The 14,646-nt window shown below is 34.9% G+C and overlaps 1 protein-coding gene across 13 annotated transcripts in view; it reads right to left on the bottom strand.

The window, feature by feature from the left end:
• The window catches only part of NBEA (neurobeachin), a 536,549-nt gene that overhangs the window by 384,929 nt on the left and 136,974 nt on the right, over nt 1-14,646 (bottom strand). For all 13 annotated transcript variants that reach the window (XM_074378046.1, XM_074378047.1, XM_074378045.1 and 10 more), the window contains 6 exons: nt 12,015-12,123; nt 8,043-8,124; nt 7,708-7,831; nt 6,662-6,854; nt 3,862-4,878; nt 1,957-2,174 (listed from right to left, as the gene is read on the bottom strand). In XM_074378046.1, the coding sequence (XP_074234147.1) occupies nt 1,957-2,174; nt 3,862-4,878; nt 6,662-6,854; nt 7,708-7,831; nt 8,043-8,124; nt 12,015-12,123 (1,743 nt within the window). The remainder of the gene's footprint in view (nt 1-1,956; nt 2,175-3,861; nt 4,879-6,661; nt 6,855-7,707; nt 7,832-8,042; nt 8,125-12,014; nt 12,124-14,646) is intronic.

The raw sequence follows: 14,646 nt of genomic DNA, 5'->3' as shown, positions 1-14,646 counted from the left end.
GTCAATTAATTTGGCTAAAAGAATATATTTTGTTTTATACTGAAAGGGAGAACAAGTGGATAGTTAACTGACAATTTGATCCAGCAGCAGAGTGCAGCTCCTGCTCTGACCAGCCATACTGAAAGTGTATACTGTTGGTCACAGAAGAGATGTGATGGGGGAGTATAAATGAATGGGTAAAAATTCAAGTACTTACTGAATAAAAAAGGGAAAAAGATCTCAAAGGTCAGCAGTGAACCTCTGCTACACAAAACATACAATTCCCAGATGCCCAGAGAAATACACTGCTTCAGTTTGCTGTCAGTCAAGAATATGAACTATTTTCTAACAGAAAAAAAAAAGATTACTCCATGATCAAATTTAAGTCAATGATTCTCATCTTTTTAGAACTGCAAAATATCATCTATTATATCTTAGATCTCAAGATGTTATCCTGTCTTAAAAATTAAAGTGCTATCTATCTTTAAATTTTAATTACTTAGAATTCTATTTGGGAAATTTTATGAGAGCCCATGAAAGAAAACACAGAAAGACACACACTATGTTAAGGCAAGGAAAGCTGAGTATCAGTCACCTGGGGGCTACTGATATTGTAATTAATAAATTACACCTCTTATCTCCATACTTTGATATTCATGTTAACATGAATGTATTTCACAGTATTCCAATCTCCTTATTTACCATCACCAGGTAATTTAGCACATCAATGGAAAGACCATTGCATCTATCATTGCTTCTGCAGACTAAGGACAAACTGACCAAATAAAATGAGAACTAAAATCTTTCTATGCCAGACACTGATTGCTTCTATGATAGTCATTCCTGATTCCCTGTTAAAACAATCTAGATTGTGTTCTATCATTGAGCTAGGTCAGGTAAAGGAAAGACTGGCTTCACCATAGCTACTAGGTTTGTAACCAGGACTGCGCTTATGTAGGCCTGACTGACTCAAGAAGAGCACAGGATCCTGCTGACAAGTGAGACCTAACAGGGAAATTTCTTCAGGGGCTTCTTTTAGGAAAATAATAAAGAAGAAGAGAAGAGGAGGAAGAGGACAAGAAAGAGGAGAGAGAGGAGGAGGAGGGAGAGGAAGACACGGAACAGGAGGAAGGAAGAAGGGAAAGAAAGAGAAAGAAGAGTCCTGGCTTGGTAAGTTCCCTGTGTTGAACTGAAGCTGGGAGCAGAAGCCTCCTCTGAATCTTAGAAGGGAAATAAGGAGAAGCAGAGAGGCGCACTCGCTGATGGGGGGGGGGTGCTCCAGTACATACAGCCATCAAATCCCTATTTTATCTGCATGAACATGTAAATGACACTCTCAAAATGATTAATTTATTGCATATTTGCCGTTAGAAAATTAAATTGAAAGTGAGGTAAGGTAATTTTTTAAATTATGTAGAATTGTTTTGTTTTAATTTAGTAAATTTATTTAAACTTAAATAAAACAATTGAACTATGTTTTTTACTTTGTTTTCTTTAAATGAGTATATTTGAACTGATACCCACTTGCCACTTAAATGGTGTAAGTTCTAAAAACATGTCATAAGGTAATTATAAATTTTATTTTAACATTATATGTTATAATCTTTTTACCAAAAATATATGTACTATATAGTATTAATTTTAACAGAAAAAGATAAAAATGTGGAAATTACTTTGAACCAATACTGAACCTTTTTTTTGGTTAAATCTCTTTTTCATATAGAATAGGCAATGCCGGATTTTGCTTTGTAATTGTCTTAAGCCTAAATTCTTGGATACCTTTTAATTTGAGATACCCAGCCTTATAGCCATTATGAAAATATCTATGTTTCCATAAAAATTTCAATGTTTGATTATTTTTGATAGATTTAATTTGTGAGATTTTTAATGATACGTCTCTTTTAGTTGATGCTGCTCATTTAAAATATTCATTTTTTCAAGCGAAAGTAGTCATTTATAGAAAAAAAGTGTTCCTACCTCCTCCAAACATGTACATCTGTTTCTAACGCAAACAGCAGATCGGTGAGCAGCCGCTGGTGCATGGGCGACCATTTAAACTCAGGAATACGGAACATCGTCGTGCGTGGGCCTGGGCTGAACTGGCGCCGCTGCTCCTCGGTCATCGGCATTCCTCGAAATCCTAGATCCACTCGGAGATCTCTATCTTGCTGTGTGATAGACCGACCCTGAACAGCCTAGAGACAGACGAGGTGAACGTGTGTAGAATGCAAAAGAAATAGCTGATTTCAAAATGAAAACAGTGAGTACAGTTAACTGGGTAAAGCTTCTGTATCTGACTACAGTAGATTAGTATATTTTACATATATTATGCACCTGGTGACTCCCTGCAAATAACACTTTTTGAGAAGAAAAGGCTACTCTTACTATTTTTATTTTGCCATTTCAGAAACTAGACAAGGTAACTAACTACTTAAGTTTAACACCACAGTTCTCATTGCAAACCGGATCCTCCTCAGTCCTCTTAATGCGTCCTTACATTAGACCATGTGTCCTTATGAAAGTGAGCATATACGCTAGTGCAGGATACTGGGTCTATGTCACCAACTAGTTCTAATTAGAAACACAAGACTAAAAGAAATATTACTTGAACAGATTCCAGTTAACTTCAAAGCCTGCTTTACTCACAGTATTTCAATTTAGAAAAACACACACATTTTATAAGTTAGAAAACCAGATAAATGCCTGTGAAATCTGAGTGAAAACCAGGCAAGTCTAGTGTTTACTATGCTCAGTAAACAATACACCATGCTTTCCATTGTTTTAAACCTGCCCTTAATTCAATATCCCTATCCCCTGCAAATTATCACTATAGTACAACCGCCACAAAATGGAAATTGGAAGTAGTTAATAGAGAAAAAAGTAAAAATACCTTTTCCACACGAAGAACATATTTTCAAAGAATCTTATTAGAGCACAAAGACACCAGTGAGGTGTGGCTTACTCTCTGTGTCATAACTCTAATGGACACATGTTAAATTCTTCTTTGATGACATTAAAAGGTGAATGAAAAACCCAGACAACCAACAACAAAAAATAAATCATTAAGGGTTAAGTTTTCTTCAGCTCTTAACCATAATTTAGCCTAGAAAACAAGTAAGTAGAAACCAAAAGCTCCACAGTTATATCAACGTCGGAAAACCCTGCCTGTTTTTAGCTTTGGCATGCTGAGGTCACAAGTACAGCACCACCATTTCCTCACCAACTAAGTCTTTAGTTTTCTCATACCGATACCTATCCATGTGGTTGTAAAAGAAACTTCTCACTGCTAATATTCCAAGTTTCTCAGCCATGTTACCGACCTCACAGGGCTACTGTCAGGATTAAATCTGAAAACATACAGCACAGTGCCTGGAACACGGGAAGCACCTGAAAATAACAGTCCCCCTTTCCCTTCCCCTTCATTTCATTTACCAGCTCCATCTGGGCTCCAAGTCCTCTTTTCTATAATCCACAGAGTAGGGTCGGGCCTGAAGCTTGAAAGGTTAAATTAATCAAGTATTCAGAATGAAGATCTCAAGTACAAATGTGTCAATGTAGTCACAGAACCATAAAACGTTACAAGTGATAGAGGCCTTAAAGGTCATATTTCAAGCGGTACAACCTCTTGTACCATTTTAAAAAATTCAGGCCCAGAGAGGTTGAGCAAAGTTACACAGACAGTATGCGACAGTTGGATATATGATTCAGATATTTTAGGTTTCTTTTACCTAAACCAACCACCACACCACTCCATTTTATACATTACTATTACACCACAATTACACATAAACACGGTGTAACTAGTAAGAAACCACTCTGCTTTGGCGCTGACAACTCCATATCTACTCAGTGCATTTTTAGAATGCAGGTAGGATGACTCACTTGTGTTGTAGCAGTGGTCTGGATTTTTCGGATTTCCTTTCCTGATTCTTTGCCATCGTCAGATCTCTCAGTGTCTGAAATTATACTTCCTGCATCAACATTAGGTACAATTTTGCTGCCAGAAGATTCAGTTTCCAGAGTCGTAGCAGTCATTTCAGCATACTCTAACCCTTTAGATGATGACGCCAGGTCTCTTTCAGAAATACTGCTCATTCCATCTGAAGTTGTATGGATTTTGAACTCTTTTTCTTCTATTATACTTGATGTACAAGTTAAGTCTACACTACCGGTCATGTGAGCAAGTAATCCAAGATCATCACCAACACCAAGATGTACTTGTGTGTCCTGAATATTTGGAATTATGTGATTGCTGGAAAGTTCAGGAAGGAGTTTCTCCTCCTGTTTGGGTATTTTATCAAAGAGAAATGATGAGCTACTGTTGGGAAGTTCATCCTTCTCATCTGCTAATGTTATCAATGGACCATTATCCTTTTCTTCATTTTTTTTAATGATACCAACACTTCCATGTACATTGTTCTGGAGTTTCTCAACAGCAGCACTATATACATTATCCAACAAAGATTCAACCTCCACGAGAGCACCATTCTCTCCACCTACTAGAGTCTCTGGTGATAAATCCATATCATCAAGCTTTACTTCTGTTGCTTCCACTTTCTCTGCTTTTATGTCAACTAAAAGATCATGCACTTCCACATGCACACCACTTCCTGGTCTATCTGCATTTCCAAGAATATCATCCGACACTTTTGTTGACATGAGCAGGTCTCTAGTATCTGTGCTGACAGGGTAATCTGTCTCACTTTCTGGGCTCTGGCTTTGTGAAAGGTCTTCGATCTCTCGAATTTCCATTCCACCTTTTGCTCCTGTTGTCTGTGATGAAAGACCAGAGATGGTGCTCACATTCCCTTTCTTTCCCTTTTTAATGTTTTCCTCCTCTTGTCTCTGATATTCCTCGTACATTTTGGCTAGGTATTCCTTATGTGCTTCATAAGTGACCTTAGAAATAGGTAAAGAACACATTAAGACATTCTGTATAAATTAAGAAGAAAAAAATTATACAAAGAAAATCATCATAATAGCAAAAATGGTGCTAATAATTTTAAAATTTCAAATACAGTGGATATTAATCCTAAGACAAATGCTTAGTTTCATCAAGAACTGGAATATCATCAAAACAGTCATATATGACTTATTATTTGACTTGGCAAGAGACACAGGTAGGTAAACTAGCAATATTAAAGTTTTAAATAAAATGATCTATTCTTTTTGGTTAAGTATTTCAATGTTAAGCTAGTTAATATGCCAGCTGAACTTCTAAATATTTGAGTTATCTGAGCTAAAATAGAGAACTGGCTACTAATATACAATGTCCAAAGGACTATTACTATATCAGTTTTCACCATCTATTACTCATATGTGTGCCTACTGCAACAAATGAGGTCAAAAATAACACATATCTATAAATAAATACATTTATAAACTGTTAAAACATTATAATTTTATCTTTATATAGGCTACTATAATTTGTTACTTTGCATAGGCTTGTTTAGGAATAATCAGGATATACATTTCTTGCACAAAGATTTACAATAAGTTTTCCTATAAAATACTATTTTCAAGCTTATTAATGAAATTATAAAAGTGAGGTGCCAAGATATTATAAAATGTAAATATGTAACAGAAATAAAAGGTCTTCTAAAATTTAAAAAAACTTCAAAATCCTTCCCTATAGACACATATGACATTAGTTTATATTTAAGTGATAGGATGACAGAATTTTAGGTTGAGGGACATTCCTCTGAAGATTATCTTAATACAAAACCCTTTATTTTATGGAAAAGGAAATCAAGTTCCAAAACCAGGGGCTGGCAAACTATGGCCCATGGGTTATACCCGCTGATAACGTGTTGCTTTGTAAGTAAAGTTCTGTTACAGCCACGTTCATTCCTTACATTTTGTCTGTAGCTATTTTCACACTGCATGAGAGCTGAGTAGCTTCATCAGAGGCTGCACAGCCCACAAACCTAAAATATTAACTGTCTGTACCTTTAGAAACATCTTTCTAATCCCTGCCCGGAGGACTAAATGACTTTCCCAAAGCCAACAAAACTGAATTGTGGCACAGACTGGAGCAAAAGCCAACTTCTGACACCCAGGGTCTTTTCATGGCACCACATGATGAGAAATCTTAACTCTGAATTTCCAGAATCTAATGTGTACATACTGTAAATTTTAATTTACTACTTCTTTTTATCAAAAATCAGACAATATTTAAAATGTAAATAAACATATAGATTCTTAAGATTAAAAATAAAGATAATGCAATGAAAAACAACACTAAGCTTGAATACTTTAAACATATTATTCACTTAGAAATAAAAACAATTTCTGATTACTCTTTAAAAGGCTTTATAAGTATACTTCAGATTCTGTTTCATGAAACATTCTTTTAAGAACTAGTAGGTTTGTTTTAGTTAAAAGACTCAAGTGTAAGTTCTCAGATCTACTATAAAACATATGTATGACGGTCACCTTTGGAACCTAAAATTCCTAACTTACATACTCAAAGTTTCAATTATATGATCTTCAATTATATGATACTGCAAGCTTTAAAGGTGTATGAACCCAAGAAGAAAAACAAAAACAGAAAAGAAAGGAAACTGGGATAAAGGAATCAGCCATAATGCAAGATGCCCACAAGATGGCACCAGATGAGTGTTTACAGACATTAATCCACTGCTGAAACCCCGATGATGTAAAATGCTAAATCGCTTGTTACCTTGGAATGGGCTATTGAGAGCGTATCCACCCAGACTCTCCAGCCTCCCCATTCATATTTTATTGCGTGATACAAAAGAATCCGGAAGATATTGTAGACCATCTCCGTAATCTTCTGTTCCTCAGAATTTTTAGGATTGATATAGCCAAGAGAAAACATCCAATCCTGCCACACTGAACATTGCAATAAGCATCTAGTGGGGGGAAAAAAAACTTATTAAAAATTCCTAACTTATATTGGAATTTACTATTTTTAAGTTGTGATAAATAGTGAAAATATGTTTAGACTTAAGTAAAACAATATATACAGTCATTCAGCACATACAATATTCTATACCTAGAATGACTTCCCCTGTTTTTCTACGTGGAAAAACCCATATTATCATTTAAAATTGCTTTCCCAACTCTTCCAGTGAGATTTAGTTACTGTTCAATTCCCTCAACACATGTAGCACTCACAATGCACTTAACACATTATGAATTAATCACTGCTTTATTGTTATCTTTCCCACTAAATTGTACTGAGACTATACAATAACAACCTGTGCAGCACAGTGCTGCTTTATACACAGCAGACACCCAATCAACACTTGTTAAATATAAGGCTCAGGCAGTAACCACGGCTTCAGACTGAACCTCGTGTCCTACTAACCAGCTTAAAAATGCGTGACAATAATCAGCTATCAGACCAGTGTGAGGAAAGCACAGATGACATACGCAAATCCAAGACAATTACATTTAAAATACTGTTGGTGGCAGCCAGGTATCAGGAAAAGGAATAGTGCATTTTAAGTAAGGGTTTGTGGATTTGTATATTCATATATACAATTAGAATATAACATCTACATAATCAAAATCATACAAAAATAAGTAGAAGTATAATGAATGCAGGTTATATCAAAAAGCATAAACACCTTTTCTAATGATGAAAAGTACCTAGCAATAGGAAAGATTTGAAATTTTTTCTTTGAAAGAGACTGAAAACAGAAGAGAGGAAATAAGATTAGCTCTGGAATAAAGTTTTATTCTAGTATTCAAACTGCTTACCTTCTATTTTCTCGGCTGTTACTGAAAAGTTTTATCATATCAGATAAAAATAAACGACGAACTTCCATCAGTTCTGCACTTGGTGTAGAGTTTTTTAACAAAGTTGCCACCACCTTAAGAATCACTGTAAACAAACAAAGTACAGTAAAGGTTTGCATTATATCTTCTTCTCAAAAAGTATTTCATGATTTTTAACTAAATGCTTAGTACTGTGGTAGGTGAGTTATAAGTGTCATAACTATGTAAACCCCAGACTGGTTAGGAAAAATTTTGATTTAGTCTCACGTGTTACCATGTTACTATTGCGTTACAATATAGAATTGTTGTTTGCTCACTTGGATTCTGAATTTTCACTGTAGAATCTGGCTCTGGATGTGGTTTGTGTACAACTTGAGTACATACTTGCTCTGTCAAAATCTGAAAGATGAAGAATTTGAATTTCATTTAGAAAATAAATTCATAATTGCAAATTATAGATATACAAAGAATCTGCAAAAAATGTCAATTTGTTCAAATCAAAAGAAACGTCTCTTCTAAAGGGTCTTCTAGTGAATTCCACATGCTTCTAAACTCTTTCTAGTCTTCAATTTTTGTTTGTTATAGGTAAAGACAAAACTAGGACCAATATCTATAGAAGGAAAGATTAATTAGGAATTCTAAGAATTAATTCTGTTTGAGTACAACTTTAATACATTTAAATTTGTGAATTGACAACATCTGACTGCTACTTCATCATTAATGAAAAAACTTAGAAAATAATTAAAAAAAATAATGTCTGAGCCTGGGTCCTAACTTCAAATGAAGTGTGATAAGGGGAAAATCTTTATTAAAAATGTAGCTCATTCACCAATGATTTTTTTAATTTCTTTCAAATAACAAAAAAATGACAAAAGTTGACCAAATAAAGGAAAGACAGAATTCTAAAACATTCACTAATTTTTCCATTAACACCCAAACTCTATGAGTGCAGGACTCTTATACATCTTTTTCAATGTTACATTCCTAGCAATTAGCACCGTGCATAACATACTGCCAGCAGTCAATAAATATCTGTTACATTTAAGAATGGATTCATTACATATAAAATATGGATATACGACTGTTCACTGTATTTTATGCTATAGCCTAAGTTTGTCTATTCTTGCATATATTAAAAGATCCAATGAGACTATACTTAATAAATATGCCATTTTATATTGTGATTTAATTTCCTGTTTAGTTTAACATGCTAAGCTCTGAATGAAACTTTTTAAATAGTTCAACCTACAGTAAGATGCAAAAACATTCAAGGAAACCATGAAAGGTGGCTGAGAGCCCAGTTATATGTAGCTATGTTGTAAAAACTGGGATGGAGAATAAATTAATCAAGAGACAGGAATAATCCTTTCTGATTAGAAAAAGATCATGACATCCAGCAGTGGCATTTTCTTACCTTTGTTCAGACTTTAAAAAAGAAGAAGAAAAAGATAGAAAATTTACGTAGGTATTAAGAATGTATATGAAGGTATTGACTTGAAATAAAAAGTAACCTACTATTATTAAAATGACAAATGTAGGGCACAAGTACCCCTCTCTTCATGCTCATACTTTTACTGAAACAAACACTTTGTTGCTGCAACTAAACAGTGCCTCAGAATTTTCTTAACAGAGCACTGCAGACATGCACTGCTAATCAGATGGAGCTGACAGATGAGATTAAAAATTTCTTTGAAAACCACATACCAAAAATCAACTAGTGGTTGGTACGTGCCTATAAGAAGTTTCACACCAACCTGCCCAAAAGGCCCTGGTGTAGACCTACAGCCCAGCAGACAAGATCCCAAGAATTCTGGTTACAAACAGACTCAAAATAACTGCAAATATGTTTGGAAAAGACTAGGCCACTCTCTTCCATGACAGAGAATAACCAAGACTTTCTCATCCCTAAAAGTAGGAATCTCATTGCACAGAAAACAAAATTTACCTCAAAGAACCTCCAGTTTTGTACTGTTGTCCTTTCAAGCCCCTATTTGATCATCTAACACCAAGAGTCCTAATCGCCTTGCCTACCTAATAAAGGGGCTCGGAAAATCAAATAGGGATCTATATGTGAAAGTGCTTAGAAAACTGTATGTCACAGTTTTATTTAAATATGAGTCTTTATTTAATTACAAAAATATATTTAGCAATTCAATTCAGGATGTATTTATTAGGAACCAATTATGTGCCAGCACCCTGCTACACATTTGAAATGGGAAACACAGTTGTTAGGTGGAACTATTTTTCTAGAATAAATTATTTAATTATTATTTAATTCCAGAGACAGGCACAAATCCATGCCCTTGTGGTACAGTGTCTGTCATGAAGAACCTATGCGCATTTTTAAAAGGGAGGGGGATAAATAAGGAGATATAAATAAGGAGAGATAAATACGGATGTAAACATTTAATGAAAGGATAGGATTCAAGATGGGCCATGAAGTTTGACTGGACTTGGGCTCAATAGCCAAATGTGACAAGTGGCTATCATGTTGGACAGGGCTGGGAAACAACAAGGAATTAAAAGCATGGAGGCAACTTGATAAACATGCCATTTATAGACATAGATCTGAGTCCAGCATTATACATTTGTTTTATTTTATATTTATTTTATAGATGAAATAATCTCGTAATTCATGGGTCACAGAGAGAGAATTTTAACTTTGCAGCAGAGGTTTTATAGATAGGTAAAATAGTAAAAATTTTAGCATTTGTGGGCCATGTGGTGTCTCTCACTACTCCACTTTGTCATTATACTACGAAGTCACTCATAGGATAACTAAACTTAAATTAATAAGCATGGTTATGTTCCAATAAAATTTTTATTTCACATCACAAAATATTCTTTACTCCCGTCTTTAAGAATATAAAAACTATCCTCTTCTTACAAGCCATGCAAAAACTAGAATTGAGCTACATCTGGCCAATGGCTTACATAAAAAAAAAAAAAAAGTGGTATTAGAGGAGTCTGAATTTGTCCCATATTAATTTTAAGTTGTAGTACAATTCCATTAGAATCTCAGCATCTGTACTCCTCAAAATCATTTCATTTTTAAAAATTTCTTTGAAAAAATCTGCATAGATGAGATACTGTTTTATATTTTCCAGCCATTGTTTTTCTGAGTTAGGAATATTATTAAGAGTGTTTAATCTAACAATGCCAATAAATATTCTTTTAGCATAACGAGAGTGTCCTTGTGTAACAGACACAATGCTTTACCATCTACATCTGTAACAAAATAATCCACACTGCACTGTATGTTAAAGTGTGAGATCTGAAGTCCACTTTTCTCTTATTTTGACATGATGGATATGCACTGGTATGAAAAAGAAAAGAAAGTTAGGTTGGGCAACACAGGCGGTGTGTGAAACATTGTCAAGTTACTGAACTGCACCAAGCAGCAGTGCAAAGGGATCCCTGTTGCAACTACTCAACGCTGCTGCAGTAACACAAAAGCAGCCACAGGCAGTGTGTAAGGAAGCGAGCCTGGCGAAGTTCCAACAACACACTGATGGACACTGAAATTTGAATTTCATGTAAGTTTTACATGTCATATATTCTTTTTCTTTTTTGATTATTTTCAATCATTAAAAAATATAAACACTATCCTTAGTTTGTGGCCATATAAAGGCAGGTGTTGCTAGTTCGCTAATCCTTGAACTAGAGAAAAGAAGTAGGACCTCTGAACATCAGTTACAGGAAAACAGAATTAAGGTCAATAAAAGGGAACATTCCTAGTATTTTACTGGTATTTAAAATGAGAACAGTAACTCTGGGAAGTAGTACAAGCATTTCATAGAAAACACTGAACCCAAGTTGTATTAGAGATAATTAAGAAAAGAATTTCTGAATTGAAATGATGAGATCTAAAGCTTCTCCAGACATCATTTACAAAAATTCTACCTACATTTTATCCCAGTCTCAACTCTAGGTGATTGTTGACAGTTGCCACATATTAGAAACAGAGAGAGAGAAAAGGGGAGAGGGTAGGGACAGGGAGAGAACAAATGTATATAATACACAATGGGTGTGATTTATGTGAGAAAAACTCTGCAAAGCCAATCAGCTGACCCATACTCAACGAAAAGGCCTAGGACCAACATAAGAAGACTGGCAAGTCAATGTATGAGAATATGTTTTAAAACAAAATTTTTAAATGTAAGTATGTGTTCATCTTTTTTGAGGATTATTGCCTTTTTAGATTAACTGACCAACTACTATTCCAATAACATAGAGGGTTTCCACTGCATACATTTAAAATTATCATCACGCATTTTACAAGTTTTTACCTCATAAAGTGTGTTGTAAGTGGTGACAGTCACAGTGTTTGTATGCAACATCAGCCTTTCTCCAAGAAGAGTGAAAAGACTATGTGTGTGCATAATTTCAACTTTTCTCCTGGACAAAAAGAGGGAAAAACACAATATTATGAAACACATTAGATTTTCTAATCACATGACTTTAGGCTAAGTAAGTAAAATCTATACCCAGACACAGAATCCTATAGTTATTTTTACTAACTTCTATCTATAAAAAGAATTGACAATTTACATAGCACAGCTATCTTCCAAAATGCCAAGATTACTATTTAAACACTTCTCAAAAAAAGTCTGCAAAAACTAAAACGTTGAGATACAAATTAGAAAATACTATATAAATGTTGACAGCTATTATTTTCAAATTTCTGGTAACTAGGAGTTATTTTATTAGGTTAAAATTATGGGTTTCCCTTAACACAGACACCATAGAATTTTTCAAATCCTTTCTGTCCAAAGTCTGTGAAATAATCTATGTAAAACTTGAATATCAAAAACTTAAAATTATAGTTAAAAGTAAGTACAAAGCAAAATAATGTGACAAAAGTAAAGAGGGCTCGTTACTGCTTGTGTTTGTGGCTCATTTAACTGCTGGCTCGTTTGACTGCTCCGTCACCAAATACATAATTCAGACAGAAGGCTCCAGTAAAGGCTTCCTGGAGCACTGAGCTGTAGCCCAGGAATCACTACACGCCTCTCATTCCTGTCACTTCTTTTCAAGATCTGGATCTTCTCGGCTCCCAACCATCAGTATTTCATTTCTTACCTTGACTTTCTATTGTTCCCTGTTTGGCAACTGTGACATAAACTGACTAGGCCACCACCAATCTTCTGTTACCTCCTTCCTTCCTGCCTCCTCCACAGCGTTCTCCACAGCTATAGGATAATTCCAGCCTCTCTTACAGCATGGTGTGGCCATTTAACTGAGTTCTAGCCAATGGAATGTGAGCAGAAAACTCGTGGACCTTTTTTAGTCCTGTCCTACAGAAAAAGCACTCATACACATCTTCCATGCTCTTTGTCAAGGCATGGCACCAAGAACACTCATGCAGAAGTATACATGTGAACATACGATGCCATTTTTCTTGGGCAGACACCTAAGTGTAGAAATGACAGGTTGTGTGCTAAGTGTTTGCTACATTTTTTTAAGAAGTCAGAAAACCCTCCTGGAACATGGCTGGAGGATTTTACATTCCCATCAGCAATGCATGAGGATTCAATTAACTGTTACGTGTTGTGGTTTTGCTTTTATTCAAATCAAATAATTTTCTATTTTTCTTTGTGATTTCTTTTTTGACTCAGATGTTACTTAGAAGTGTGCTGTTTACTTTCCAAATATCTAGCAATCCCTCAAATCTCTTTCTGCTGTTGATTTCTAATTAAATCTTGTTGTAGCCAAAGAACATATTTTGTTTGATCTCAGTTCTCTCAGGTTTACTGAAACTTGTTTAACCTATTACAGCCCAACCTATAATGTATTCTGGAGAATGTCTGCAAATGCACTTACAAAATAATGACGACATAAAAAGATACAAAGATGTTTCACACCCAACTCATACCCCTTTCTCCTCATTCACACCCCTCCAATACAACTACATATTTTCTTAGTTTCTTATTTCCCTATCAGCTTCTACCCACACACATGCTTTTAAGCAGATTTTAATTTTTAGAGCAGTTTTAGGTGCACAGAAAAATTGAGCAAAAATTGAACAGTATAAAGATTTCCCATATACCCCTGGCCAGCTCCATGTATACCATGTACGTATTGCCACCTCCCAACAGACTGGTACATTTGTTACTGCCGCCTATCAGTTCCATCCTCCCCAGCTTTACTGAGATATAATTGACATATAACAACATAGCATTAGTTTAAGGTGTGCAACATAATGATTTGATGTATGTATATAATACAAAATGATTACCACAATAAGTTTAGTTAACACTGTGATGGTTACATAGTTGCAAAATTTTTTCTCGTGATGAAAACATTTAAGATCTACTCTCTTTGCAACTTTCAAATATACAATACAGTATTGTTAAGTATAGCCACCATGCTTTATATTTCATCCCCAGAACTCATTTATCTTACTTGCAACTGGAAGGTAGTCCCTTTTGACCACATCTGCTCATTTCTCCCATTCTCTACTCCTCAGCCTATGGGAAACCCTCATCTGTTCTCTGTTTCTATGGGTTCTGTTTTCATAGATTCCTTATGTAAGTGAGATAATACTGTATTTGTCTTTCACTAATTTATTTCACTTAGTATAGAGCCCTAAACGTCCATCCAAGTTATGGTCTATGACAGGATTGCCTTCTTTTTTATGACTGAATAATATTCCATTTTATATATAGAAAGAGAGAGATCTGCAACTCCATGTTAATTGTAGGATTATTTACAAATAGCCAAGACACTGAAACAACCTAAGTGTCCAAATGTTCTTTATCCATTCATCCATCAATGGACACTTAGGTTGTTTCCATGTCCCAGATATTTGTAAATAACGCTGTAATGAATATGGGGTGCAGGTATCTCTTTGAGATAGTGATTTTATTTCCTTCAGATATATATATATTCCCAGAAGTGACATTGCTGGATCATATGGTA

Source organism: Camelus bactrianus, chromosome 14 (genome assembly GCF_048773025.1).
Source record: "Camelus bactrianus isolate YW-2024 breed Bactrian camel chromosome 14, ASM4877302v1, whole genome shotgun sequence".
In the NCBI taxonomy this organism is placed as follows: Eukaryota; Metazoa; Chordata; class Mammalia; order Artiodactyla; family Camelidae; genus Camelus; species Camelus bactrianus.
The sequence above is the reverse complement of the archived record's forward strand: the minus strand, read 5'-3'. Positions and strand labels throughout refer to the sequence as shown.